Source organism: Pygocentrus nattereri, chromosome 12 (genome assembly GCF_015220715.1).
Source record: "Pygocentrus nattereri isolate fPygNat1 chromosome 12, fPygNat1.pri, whole genome shotgun sequence".
Taxonomy (NCBI): Eukaryota; Metazoa; Chordata; class Actinopteri; order Characiformes; family Serrasalmidae; genus Pygocentrus; species Pygocentrus nattereri.
Genome location: NC_051222.1, coordinates 23,671,479 through 23,686,029, shown reverse-complemented (window position 1 = coordinate 23,686,029; position 14,551 = coordinate 23,671,479). Strand labels below are relative to the sequence as shown.

The 14,551-nt window shown below is 36.5% G+C and overlaps 1 protein-coding gene across 2 annotated transcripts in view; it reads left to right on the top strand.

The window, feature by feature from the left end:
- The window catches only part of si:ch211-239f4.1 (EVI5-like protein), a 55,436-nt gene that overhangs the window by 28,025 nt on the left and 12,860 nt on the right, over window positions 1–14,551 (top strand). The window contains exons 7-19 of one of the 2 annotated variants that reach the window (XM_017699115.2): window positions 707–850; window positions 1,057–1,146; window positions 3,382–3,479; window positions 3,596–3,656; window positions 3,747–3,800; window positions 4,311–4,343; window positions 4,882–5,022; window positions 8,230–8,346; window positions 9,104–9,244; window positions 9,836–9,994; window positions 12,286–12,432; window positions 13,317–13,412; window positions 13,588–13,683. In XM_017699115.2, the coding sequence (XP_017554604.1) occupies window positions 707–850; window positions 1,057–1,146; window positions 3,382–3,479; window positions 3,596–3,656; window positions 3,747–3,800; window positions 4,311–4,343; window positions 4,882–5,022; window positions 8,230–8,346; window positions 9,104–9,244; window positions 9,836–9,994; window positions 12,286–12,432; window positions 13,317–13,412; window positions 13,588–13,683 (1,377 nt within the window). The remainder of the gene's footprint in view (window positions 1–706; window positions 851–1,056; window positions 1,147–3,381; window positions 3,480–3,595; window positions 3,657–3,746; window positions 3,801–4,310; window positions 4,344–4,881; window positions 5,023–8,229; window positions 8,347–9,103; window positions 9,245–9,835; window positions 9,995–12,285; window positions 12,433–13,316; window positions 13,413–13,587; window positions 13,684–14,551) is intronic. The other variant, XM_017699116.2, reaches the window with a different exon arrangement.

The following is a 14,551-nucleotide window of genomic DNA, read 5'->3' as shown; positions in this document are numbered from 1 at the left end:
CATGCTAAGGAGTATTTATTAGCCTCTACATCAGTAGTACATCTCTGGGAGACGAATTCCAGTAGCTGTAGGATGTATTTTCACAGTGCATGCTGGGTATTGTAATGAGAGAACTCTGTTGGCAAAAAATACAGAAAAAAATGGTCAATTCTGCCAAAAAACATAATAAATGCTAGTTTTAGATTTTATTAAATGCACTGAGTACATGCAGGTTACTTAACTGGAAGATCTGTTTACACAGTAGTGGAATAAAAACTACACACTGAGGGTTTGTTTTATATTTTTAGATTAAAAAAAAAAAGAATTGTATTTTGGCCAAAAAATTAGTGCATACTTTGAATATTGTTCTAAAACATGATAATCTATTTTAATATTTCAAAGTCATTGATGTTGGATCACCACCTTCCAGTTGATTCATCATGATACATTTTCATACCCCTTCTGCTGTATATCCACTCTACCCACCCCTATATGGCACAGTTCTGAATGTGGACACAAGCACAGGCATAATTTATTTATACCCAAAATAGGAAGAATAAGAATAAAAAGTTAATGTTGTAAAATAGGAAGATGAAATTTGTCCACCAGGTGGCAGCAGATATTCAGTGTAACTAAGCAGCATTTCCCTTTAAGTGACCTTCTTTACTGTTGCTGTCTCTCTGTCTTTGCGTCTCTCATTCTCTCTTTTTCTCTTTTCACAATCCAGGAACAGTTGCCGGAGTTGAATGTCCATTTTCGCTCACAGAGTTTTCACACCTCCATGTATGCCTCATCATGGTTCCTCACACTCTTCCTCACCTTCCTGCCTCTGCCCATAGCAACACGCATCTTTGATATCTTCATGTATGAGGTACAGAGATCAGTGTGTGTTTGAAGTGGGGGGCCTTCTATTCTGTAATAGCCTGCTGCAAAAATGAAACTCTGTAAAGGTGCACATGCATGTTTGTTTGCTTGTGCAGGAGTGTGAATGAGGTGTATGTGTGAATTTCTGAGTGCATTGTGGATGAATGTAAGTGAATGTATTCAGTTTTAACAGCGCATGTGTTGTATTTTCAGGGTTTGGAAATTATATTCCGAGTGGGAATGGCCATTTTACAGTACAACCAGACAGACCTCATACAGCTGGACATGGAAGGCATGTCACAGGTTAGTGGAAAAAAAAACATGACTGGGTTTGCGTGTGTCTCTCTCATTATCATGTAGTACATATATGTGAAACTAATACATACCATATGCACTGATCAGCAACTTCATTAAGTACACTCGTCCATTTTATCAGCTCCATTTACCATATAGGTTCACTTTATAGCTCTACAATTACAGACTGTAGTCCATCAATTTCTCTGCACACTTTGTTATCTCCCTTTCTTCAGTTGTCAAGACCCCCACAGGACCACCACAGAGAAGGTATTATTTGGGTGGTGGATCATTATGAGCACTGCAGTGACACTGATGTGGTGGTGTTGTGTCAGTGTGTGTTACACTGGTATGAGTGGTTCAGACACAGCTTGTTTTCACTGCTGGACTGAGAATAGTCCACCAACCAAACATATCTAGCAGATAGCGTCCTGTGAGCAATGTCCTGTGACCACTGATGAAGGACTAGAGGATGACCAACACAAACTGTCTAGCAATACATGAGCTACCATCTTTGACTTTACAACTACAAAGTGGACCAACAAAAAAGCTGAGTCTGTTAAGGTGGACAGTGAATAGACCGTGAGTGTTTAAAAACTCCAGCAGCAATGCTTTGTCTGATCCACTTGTACCAGCACAACACACACTAACACACCAGCACCATGTCACTGCAGTGCTGAGAATGATCCACCAACCAAATAATACCTGCTCTATGGTGGTCCTGTGGGGCTCGTGACCAAAAATAAAGTCAAATGGGAGTATGCACAGAAACAGATGGACTACATTCTGTAATTGTAGAACTACAAAGTGCACCTATATAGAAAGTGGAGCTGATAAAATGGACAAAGAGTTTTCAAACATTCTAAACCTAAACATAACTTTAACCTTTGAAACCAAAAAGCTTTGGCTGTTTCAGTTTTAAAAAATTAAACATAGATTTTGTTTAACATTTTTTAAAGTTAGGACTGTCTTTCCAGTACTAAAATTGTAGATTAGTTCAGTTTTTTCTGTTTAAAAGTGAAGTCAGGACATTTTAGTTGTGAAAATGTACAAACACGCGCACACACACACACACACACACACACACACACACACACACACACACACACACACACACACACATTCTTTCCATCTGGGTTTCTGAATTGCTCATAAGATTTGGTACTAGTGATTTACATTTCGTTGCTCTTGTAACCAAACATTTTATTTCCATAACAGGAACATCTTATTAGGTGGAAAAAACATTCTTAAATTTAATGTAGAGTGGAGTCCAAAACTTTTAGACTTTTAAAATTTTGAAAAAATTTAAACAAAGAAAAAATTCAATGAAAAAGAATTTTGATTCAATGTTCAGGATACTGGATTATTTCCTAGATCACTATTTACAGCAGATTTGTGACATTGGCCATGTTAAAAAACAAAAATCGTATCCCTGCACACATGTGGAGTCCATGCCAGATCAAGTACATGCAGTCATTAAAGAGGACATACCAAATAATAAGAAATACTAAAAACATGTAAATTGAAGTTTCAAAAATTCTTTTTACTCATTGTTATGCTTATAGTTTATAGTGACACGTTTTGTATTAAATGAGATATATAGAAAAAAAAATAGAAAGAATAGAAAAAAATCCTAGTAGATCCTAACAGATGTTGCCATAAGGAGATCATTTGAAGTCATTTTAGCACCAGTGCTATTGGTCCAATCAATGTTAAATTTTCACACAACACAAAAGGCCACTAACATTTGCAAATGGTGTGGAAACAAAAAGTTGTGACGTTTCAGTATGACAACAGTGGCATGCTGTTCAAGGGTTCTTTTTACACACTACCATATAAAAGTGTGGAAGAACCATTCAATAGTTTTGAGTAGCTGTTTTCAGTAATATAAAATATTCTGTAGTTATACATAGGAAAATATTCTCTTATGATGCTTTGTAGAAAGATTGGAACTCTGTGTAGAAAGATGTAAGAAAATAAAGAAATGTCAGATGTGTCCAAATTGATGAACAGACTTTGAAAATTAAGTTATGAAATTAACATCCAGAAGGCCTCTTATTTTAAACTTGGTGATCAAGACTAGAGACTGAAAACACAACAAATAATCTGTCAAAAGAGAATTAAATAGATTGGTTGATCAAGGGAAGGTTTAATATATACTCCTCTGTAATATGTTATATTTGTTTACATACTGAATGTAATGTAATAATATTGTGTAAATAATTTGTCTTTGTGATCTTGCAGCATTTCCAGAAGGTGATACCTCACCAGTTTGACAGCTGCCCTGATAAACTCATCCTCCGGGCCTACCAAGTTAAATACAACCCCAAGAAGATGAAAAAGTGAGTGGTTGCCAATGAGGAGAGGGAAAAATTGTTAATAACATCACAATACAATGGAACCAGCAGTAAAGCCTCTGTATTACCGTATTAACTAACTGTCACATTGTTGACTACAGATTGGAGAAGGAATACACCACAATCAAGAACAAGGAAATGGAGGAGCAGATTGAAATTAAGGTGTGGAAATGTATGCGGAAATTGTAAAACAAAATAAGGGACAGCCAGAAATATTGTGCTGAAAATATTCTTTTTTTCTCACCAAAATAGAGACTACGAACAGAGAACAGACTGCTGAAGCAGAGAATTGAGACACTAGAAAAGGTAAAAGCTGTTTTACTTCTATGAACTGTGGCAGATAGTTTAGTATGTACAATAGTATAGCTTGTGTGTGCTGTAATTTCTGGTGTTCTTTGGAAAAAAGTGATTTTTTTTTGTCAGGTGCTCAGCTGTTATGCGTTTCTTTTCTTCTTTCAAATGCTGAAGCCTTACATTCTCACTCCTGCTCTTCACATTTATCTGTTGTGATTCCCTAACTTCTTCTCTGGGGTATTTTCTTCCCTACTTCATTTCCTTTTATTACTCTCTTTCTCTGTTTCTCTGTTTGTGTGTCTGTCCTGTCTGTTTTTTTGTTGTTGTTTTTTTGGTTTGTTTATTTCTGTTTATTTTTAAAAACCTATTTTTCTTTCAAAAATGTTTATTTGTAAACATTTAATTTTGTTACCTCCTTCCCACTCGCTTTCCATGTGTGATTTTCTACCTGTATCTTCTGCTTTTCTTCCTTTTCCTCCTTTTTCTCTTCCCTCCCACTCTTCTTCTGTTGTGGTGTCATAGGAAAGTGCTGCGCTGGCAGACAGGTTGATCCAGGTAAAGTACTGTCAATGTTAATGTTAAATCTCTCCCTTCTTTTCTCTCATAACTCCCTTCTTGTTTTATCTATATACCCTCAGTTTATTTTCTGTTTGCCTCTCACACTGCCTCTCACTTCTCCTGAGAATGGGCCCAATGCATGAGGGAACGTTCATTTGTTTTGCTAATTAACTGATATGATCCATTGTTCCTTGCACCTGTGGACGCATGCATTGTATATGGCAGGAATGATGGCAGTCGTGTAAAAATTAAGCTAACCCCAGCATTTTATGGAGACAGTTTTCATAGATTTGCATGCAGACTGTGGAGGTGCAGGTGTACCCCATGGTTCCATTGTAGGTCCACAAATATTTTAAGGTTGGCAGTACAGTTTTTCCTTGGTTACACATTATTAAATCATTTACCTTTTTTATAAAAGACTTTAGTACTTGGAAATATGGAACCTGTGATCATTTGCATGCATACCATGTGTTTCTCCTCTCCAAGGGTCAAAATAAAAACAACACTAAAGAATCTTCTCTTGCTACCACCGCAGGGCCAGGTGACACGAGCGCAGGAAGCAGAAGAGAATTATGTGATCAAACGGGAATTAGCTGTGGTGCGTCAACAGTGCACAGCAGCCAGCGAAAACCTGGAAAAAGCACAGGACACAATACGAGAACTGCAGCAACACACGGTAAGACCCATTAGAGGTCAGTGAGCCATAACTATTATTTGTAGTACTATTATGGCCAATTATTAAAATTATTTGCATAATCAACAAACTGTCTTGTCAAAAAACGGTATGCCTCAGCCTTGATCTACTTTCTCATTTTTAGCTTATTGCTTTTTTTACCATTAAATGATTTAATTAAAATCTTTTAGGACAAGCACAAACTAACCAATATAATACTGAGTAACTCAACATTTTCAGAAGTTTCACGTCTTGTTTTGAAAGTTGTCAGTGCAAACACGTGCATTCGTGAGACTCTTTTTGGTGTGGGTTTATAGCCGCATACATGCTAATAGGCATGTATGGCATTAGTCACCGGTGAGGTCCAGACATACACAATCATATAACTACTGTATCATAATTTTATGGTAATATTAAGTAAAAATTCTACACGAAAAGGATCTTAGTACAGTGTAGATTACAGATTGTGTGAATAGACAGTCCTGCTAATGAAACCACACCATGGAGACTTGTTTTGAGATAAGGCATTGGCAATGTAGGCCACTGCACACATCTTACAGCATTTCTACGAACTGGTCTTAAACCTAAACCACTGTATCACTGTAAAATTTACCTCTTGTTTTGCAAATTTCTTGCTAGGGCCGTTCATTAGATGTGTTATAAGTTCAAAGCTTGTTATAGCTGGTTTGTCAGTTAACGCATTATTTTAGCACTTTGTGAGCTTGGGGATTTCACTCATAAAGGCGTGAGAGAAGTGTGTGATGGGATGTGTGAAAGAGAAATGTTTTACTGTGTTTGTCACGTTCTCAGCAGTTTTGTGTTATATGACTTGCTGAAATACTGCCCCTATGACCCCTGTCGATCAACTGAATATATGTACAGAGGGTTCAGTGGCTAAAGTTAGTGATTGTTGGTTCTGTCCTTTTTTATATAAAACATAGTTTCATGTAAAAAGCTTGTGGTTTGGAAATTTTAACTCTAAGCCTACAAAAAAACAAAAGCAATAAACCATAAGCTGATTTTGTCCATGCTTCCATTGTGAGAAGGCAACGCAATACTCTGGGTCTGAAAGGATGTGTAGCTGTCAAAATGAAATGGAAGAAAATTTGCAAATGAAGCAAATAAGCTGTGAATGTTCTCAGAACAGTGGATGGACCACCCAAGATTCCAGACCTGAATTGAATCTATTTTGGATTGCTTGGATTGTGAGAAGCAGTGAGTCAACCAACCTCAGAGACTGAAGTTTTGAGGTGTGAAAAAATATCCCTACAGATTACTTTGAAAAGCTGAAAGCAAGTGTCCTAAAAAAGAATGGAAGCTGTTATAAAGCCATAAGGTGGGCACACAAAATACTGGAAAACACAAAAAATATATTTAGTTGTTCTTTGTAGTTTTTTTTCCTGAAGCTGTAAAGGGAATAACCTATTCTCTATATATACATATATACATGTACTATATATACATGTATGAGCACATCAGTAAAAAAAGGTCATGATTCTGAGTAAATAGGTTTCTGTGCGCGTTTATATTTGATCTAAATCAGTTCATCGTGGGTTTTCGCTCTGAGCAAAGGGGGCCACAGTGGTTGGAATGAAATGACACCCTTACAGTGGTGAGTGAATTTTAGTCCATGTCAGATCCCAATACTGAGTCAAGCTTTCATAGAAGCCCTTTTGGTAGTCACTGAATATGGACTTTCATTGATGTCTCATGCTCGGGGGCGGGGGTTTGTCATTGTTTCAAGTGGAGTGTTCATTCCACTGAGTCTATTGTGATACTAACCTTTTGACACCGTGATGACAGACGAGTTTACACAGAAAGAGAGGGCAGAGTGTGTATGTGTGTGAGAAGGAGAAAGATGACTGAAATATGAATGGTGAGGTGAGTGGAAAAGATGGAGGGAGGTGAAGAAAGAGAAGTCAAGGTCCGTGAGAACACGACACTTGCGCGAGGCCACAGCTTTCCCACTAGCCCACAACCTTACAACATGCACACTGTGACAGATCACACACACGCACTGCTGATCATGCTAATGCTAGCTAAGGGGTCTGGTTTCCCAAAAGCACCACAGAACGAAGCTGATGGTGAGGCAGTTGAGCGAGTATCACTTTGAACAGCCTTATTTATCAGTTGTGAAGAACTTGTCATGACACTGTTTATGGAAAATTGGGGTGGTTTAATACAGACCTGTTTTCGAGCAGGGCCGGATTTCCCAAAAGCAAAAAGCTTTTACACTGAACTAGCACGGACAGTGCTCAAAGTGATGAGTACGGAATAATGGTGGTTTTAAGAAATGAGCCCTGAAGATTTCTTCTTTTGAAGAGTCAAAACATTTGAAAGTAATGTTACAGCTTAGTAAAGCTTGAGGTAAGGTTTTAGAAGGCATAGGCTACAGGATTTCCGTATAGATGCTAAACTTCTCTGGCTAGCTTTTCGGATAGACTTAAAACTTCTTTTGTGTGTTTTTAAAGTGGCCTATCACTAGGGATGCTCAGCTCAAGGCCATTTCTAATTCCTATTTCTTTGCGGCCAAAATAGCAGATGGATATGAAACCAGCAAGCACAGTTCTATTACTTTATAATCCAAAGTCGCAGTATAAATTACATTATGAATGAAATTGACATTTTAAAGAGGGTGAAATTACCCTGTGTAAATAACAGACAAAGGTCCATAATAACAGATCGCTGTAATACCATTCACAAATAGGCATTCAAGTCCAGTACATACTTTTAGGAAACATCTGAAAACATATTTTTTTTAATGTAGCTTTTGTATAAATTATATTGCACACCAATATTATATATGTTGTCCCAATAATTATTTATTTTTTTAAATGTATTATTATTTGTATGTTTTTTTTTTTCTTCCACTTAAAAAGGACTTTGAGCTGCTACATGAATGAAAAGTGTCCTATAAACTGTTGTTGTTAAACATTCCAGAAATCTAGAAGAACTAGAGGGTAATAAAATATGGCATTCACATTTCTATTTAGTTGCTGAATTTCCATAGTCATGAGGTCATATTTACTGAATTATTTACCAGCTACCTTTACATTAGTTTTTTTCTTTACTAAAAGGACAGTGATAAAGACATTGCTCCATGTGGTGTTGTTTACACATTCTTCCGTATCACTGTAATTAAAATATATCAATTAGATGCCCTCTTGTATTAGTGTGTCAGCCTCTTTCTTTGTTTCTTTTGCTCTATAGTACACAGAACAATTTGTGCATGGGCTGCAGACTCAGCTGGAGCAGTCTCGCCTTCAGGAGGCAGAGCTCCTCAGTGCACTGAAGGAGATGCAGGATAAGGTGCTGGACCTCGAGAAGGTGAGGAACTGTGTGTATGTTCTAGGGCCCAACCAATATGAACATGTCATAGATACTGATCTTAAGGAAATTCCATTAATTAGCCATATCAATGAATGTAATTGTATATAGTTGAAAATGAAAAAACTGTAATAGTTGCTATACTAGTTGGTGTATTGGTCTGATTTTAGCCTGTGTTGATAAAGTTGAGGAATCTTTGTATAAAACCTTGGCTGATTTCACCAGCCAGATGCTATCAGTAGGTCCCTAATGTGTTCCTGTACATCTGACATTGACGCCCAAAAGTCTGAGACCACACTATTTTTTTGAAAACATTTAAACTCAGAAATAAACAAAAAAAAGTATTAGGAGTCTGAAAATTTTTAAATGTTTATTAGTTTGTAAAATCTTCAATAATTCTGTGCAACATTAATTTTAATATTTAAGCAATTTTTTATAGTTTTGTGCAAAAAGGTCAGATTTTTCTTAGAGTCTTATATTTGTCACTGAAGCATGTGTGACATGTAATCTACACATCCGAGGCTTTTTGAGTTCTCACAGGGAGAGGGAGAGATGCCAAATACTAAGAAATTCTGAAATTCATGTAAATATTTCAAAGAATGTACATTTCACTCAGATTTGAAAAAAATATATGAAATTAGAAAACAGAGATGTAAACATGTAAAGAAACATGTAAAAGAGAAGCATTTTTACTAGTGGTCTTTCTGGGCTTTTGGACTCCACTATATGTCTGTTCCAACATGTAATGTGCTCACAGAGGAGCAGTTCCCTGCCTGATGAGACAAATGTAGCACAGCTGCAAGAGGAGCTGAAGCAGGTGAAGCTGAGAGAGTTGGAGACACTACGGTCCTTCAGAGAGCTGCAAGATATTGTCACTGAACTCAACCAGCGCTGGCAGGTAGCTCTACACAACACTACACTACAGTACAACTGCTGTCATATCCTTAGCAAAGCATCCTTGTAAATGTGCTCATGTTAAGGCATTTTTCATAGTAGCAAAGTATTCTTAATTAAAATAAAAATACAAACAAAACTATCACACTGGACAGCTGCATTTCTCTGAATAGTTTCCATGATGCAGTGTAACAGATACTCACATAGTGAGTTTAGTATTTGAATACTGACCCCTGGAGCAAGCAACCAAATATTCAAGTACCTGTGCATGTCTGTAGTAATTATCAAGGCCTCCATGATCATGAGTGTGTTGGGTATAAATAGTAGTGGAAGTAATACAGAGGGCCCATAGGACTGAAGTTAGGACCCATTATCATGTTAATAATGGTTATATTATTCATGTTCAATAAAAACATCTACAGTGACAATTAAAACAGTATAAATTGAACACCAGGAACTATTAAAAAATTATATTAATACATTGTATGACTATAGCACTTTTCAGTAGTCCAAAGACATGTATAATAATAATATTCTGTAATTTATTGTCCGATTACAATGGTTTCTTATCAAGTTACCTGCCCCTCTCTCTCAGCACCACACATCTCGTGGAGGAGGCCACTGGAAAGAGTCTCCCAAGAAGAATGCCTTGAATGAGCTGCAGGACAAATTAATGAGCCTAAAACTGAGAGAGGCTCAGACCCAGGCTGAACTCAAAGAGGTCAAACTCAAAAACCTGCAGCTGGAGAGCCAGGTTAGACACATTCCAGACTTCTAAAACCCACCAAAACATGTATGCATAATCCACTGTGAGGTCTTTTTCTGAAAGTGAAGACTGCAAACAAGCTGTAAACAAAATAATAAAATGTATAAGGATGTATTTTACAACGTATGAAAGGTAGAAGTATTCAGAATACATATTGATAGGATTCTTCTGTTAATGTATTACAAGAAAAAATAACATTTAAATTAAGTTACCAATGCTCATCATTATTTTGCCTCTTAACTGTTTGCTTCAGTCCACTGCTGCTCACATAATCCCACTGTCGACTCATAAACTAGGCAAACAATTTGCAATATTCCAACAACAAAATCTTGCAATCTTGTCTGTAAAGTGGGTAGCTGTGTGATTTTTCAGTTGATGACATAGCTTTGTTGTCTAGCTGTGTGGGTAAGTTTCATCAGAAGAACTGTTGTTAGACAAGCATTTAAACCTCAGTTGAAACAAACATTCGCAACCAGTGTCTGAGAGCTGAGTAGTTGGAGCAACAGCTTAGAGGCTGCTGTTAGCAGCTTAGTTTCCTGTTCCAGATATCTACACCATCAATTCAAGAAGTTTGAATTAAGTAAGGAAAATATACTGTGAAGTTTGTGCATTGGGTTCACAGTCTTGCCCTTAAAATAACAACTTGTCTATCAGTTCTCTTATACAATATTATGTTTATAAGAAGCTGTTCTGTGTGTGTATATTTTTATTTGTGTGTATATATTTGTATTTGTGAAAGTAATGAACCAATGTAGTTTTTTGGTTTGCACAGCTAATTAGGAAGTTGAGTAAAGCGAGGCATGAGCAACTGTAACAGTCGTGAGTTCAGTTCCTGTGGAAAATGTGTTTATTGTCACTTGTAATTTTATTTTTCCTTATTCAACAGATGAGCGGCTCCAAAATTAGGATTTTTAAACAATTACACTATTAAGAGCTGGGATTTACCAAATAGTAAAAATACTAATAGTAAAAACTTAATACTGGCCAGAAGTGAACGTCCAACTTTTTCCAGAAGAAACGTAAACTTAATATGCCTTAATATGCACTTGGGTGCTCTATAGTAGAAAATCAAAGATGTAAAGGACATCTTTGGGCCTAGTACAAGGCCTAGTAAAACTAAAACTGGATGTGAATTGAAGTTATAGTAGTCATATTACAAGGCTTGTTATCCAGTAACTACACAGACGTCAGTGCAAACTGGCTGAGCTATTCTTAGATTAAAGAAGTATGTAATAAACTTGGGCCCACTGGTCGTTCCTGGCTGTTGAAGGACTTCAACAGCCAGCAATACAGTACAACAAGCAGAGCAATACAGTACAAAGCAATAACAGCAGTTCATGAGGCCCCAGCCAAGAGTTTGTATGTATTTCAGAGTGGAAAAATTAGGCCTAATCACAGTTATGGTTTATATCTAAGCTTTTACCACATTTACCACAGAAATAGCATGAAATACAATATCTAAATATAATAATGTTAGGCTGTGTTAATTTATCAGATTAGTTTGAAATGTGGTAAAGAGCAAATAAAAGCTTTCCCAAATTATGCTCAGTCTCAATGACCCGACTGTGTTGTACCCAGACCAAACAGGCTATTAACAAATATTTAACTAGAGGACAAAAAACATTTTTAACACTTGTACAGTTGTGCCAGTAAGCATTATGTTAGAGACGAGTTACGCTGTAATACAGTTAGTAGGTTTGCTAGATTCAGTTTAGGTTTAAAGTGCAAGGTGTCCACTGTGGTTAATGAGCACTGAAGCTCTGGGCGGGATCCATGATCCACTGGCACATGGGGATGTGACACAGACTAACACTATGCTATGGCTTTCAAGCTATCAGGCTTTTTCAGGAACTTCAGTGTTTGTAAAGCTGTTTTTTTTTTAGATTTCCTATGACATATGTCTCTACATGCTGTGTGTTAATTTAAAGTTTAATTTAGTTAATAAACCAGCCATTAATAGTGTTTTTACCTCATACATAAATTAAGTTGGTAGGTACTCTAGAAATATTCTTCTAAAAACTCTACCAAGTGTAATACAGATTGTTTTCTGAATATATATTCTGTCTTCCATTCTATCACATCCCATCCCATTCTGTCACATCCCCCCTAACTGTTAATGTGTTTGCTTCAACATGTTTCATATTTCTCATATTAGATATCAGTTTCTCAGTATTGTAATGGATTACCAAGTGACAAGACCCACGCACTGCTCATACTATATCCTGTAATCATGTTGATCATGCATTAATCACACACACACTCTGTGTTCTGTGATGCAGAATCAGATTTACAGTAAAGCAGTGAGCCGTCATGAGCAGGAGAGCGCCGCCCTGCAGGAGAGACTGCAGAATGCCTTATCTCACAACAAGAGTCTGCAGAGCCAGCTCAACGAGATGAAGAGGAAACAGGCAGAGTCAGACTGCAAGGTACCGCATGCTTGTTTGTCTTGCACATGTAAACACAACAGGATCAGAAATTAGCCAGTGCCCCATGTATATGCAAAACGCATATGCATCTGCAAAAACTGATGCAGTGAATTTGCTTGATCTATATTTGTACATCCTTCATTTCCACATGAGTATAATATATAATGTCAACCCAATTTTTCTTTCATTTCACTTACTGTTAATAACTGTGTTGTAGTAATGTATTTTATGTGGAGACAATTCAGATACATTCTTTGTAGTAATGAATGGTATTTTATACATATTACACATCATTCACTGATAGTGATAATGTTCTTTGGTAGGGATTGTGTGAATCATGGAACATTTTTGAATCATTACACATTAAAAAAACACACAAATGCAATTCTCTTCTGAAGCAGCACTGCATGACCGTGTGAACACTCTAACATTCAAAACTGCACATACAGCAAAATCTACAGTGATATTTTCAGCTGTCAAAGCAACTTTGATCTTGATTTTTTAAATATATTGATTTCATTTGTGTTTGTGATTTTATCTGTGATTGATTTTATCTACTTATAAGACTGGAGAAAAAATGTCTTTATAAAAATCTAATCTAGGGGGCAAAAATTTCCCCTTAAGAAATATGTTCATTTCCAACATGAGGACATCAACACATACATAAAAAGTCTGTAATAATCTCTAATCATACCATGTAATGAGCTGCATGAGTGAATGTGTCAGAATGTTTGAAAAGGATAAAGTGTTATAAAAAAAAAGAATGCATGTAATGAATTAATCACTATCTCTTCCTCTCTCTCTCTCTCTCTCTCTCTCTGTTTCTCTTTCCACTCTCTCTCTTTCTCTCTCTCTCTCCCTCTCTCTCTCTCTCTCTCTCTCAGAGTAAGGAGGAGGTGATGGCGGTGCGCCTGAGGGAGGCAGACAGTATGGCAGCCATGGCTGAACTCCGACAAAAAATAGCTGAGCTAGAAATACAAGTAGGTACACAGGAATTGTGTGTTTTTGTGTGGAGGCATATTGAAGACGTAGATGTGGTTTGAAGGTTTATTATATTGAAGCACCTTTAATGCGTCTTATAGTGTCTCTAAGTGAGTGTGTGTGTGTGTGTGTGTGTGTGTGTGTGTGTGTGTGTGTGTGTGTTTTGTGTTTCAGAAAGAGGAAGGGTTGATACAGGGTCAGCTGAATCACTCTGATTCTAGACAGTACATTACTCAACTGAGGGAACAGATCGCCGAGCTAAAGAATGAGGTGAGACACACACACACACACATACACACACACACACACCCACACACACACTATAGTACATACAGTATATTTGTACACTTAAGCACTGTCAAAAGTTATCCCTGCTAAGGGAGTCTATATGTTGTTTTGATCATACTGAAATCTTTACTCAAATTAAAAAGCAAATTCAGACTCATGAGATTCAGGCTATAATCTGGGTTTTAAAAAAAGTTAATCTGAAAGAAAAACAGTCTATAATCTTGGTTAAAATTTTAGTTTATGTTGTATATCTATAGTGTAGGTTAAAATGTGAGTCTGGAACAAATTCCATCTTTACTGTGGGTTAAACAGCAAATCTATATTCTAACTATCTATATTCCAGGTAAAAAAAATTTTATAGTCAAGGTTATACAGCAAATCCAAAAGAAATTTAGTCTATAGTGTGAAAAACATTTTGGTCTATTTTTAGGTAACACAGCATATGTAAAAGATCTGTACTGGTCTGTACTGTAGGTTGAAAAGCAAATCTAAAATAAATTTAGTCTATGGTGTTGGTTAAAAAAGCAAAACTAAAAGAGGTTTGTTCTGTTGTTTAGGTTAAACAGCAAATTTAAATGAAATGTAGTCTGTGCTGTAGGTTAAAGAGGAGCTCTAAAAGCAATTTAGTACATAGTGTAGGTCAAAAAGCAAATCTAAAAGACATGTAGTCTATAAAGTAGTATTAAAAGTAAATCTAAAGAAATATAGTCTTATATAGGTTAAAAAGTGAGTCTGAAAGATATTTGGTATAGTTTTAGGTCAAAATATTAAACATAATGTCTCTGTCTTGAACATTGCTGGATATCATTTAGCACACTTTGTCTACAGTCCGACTGTCTACCTTTTGAGC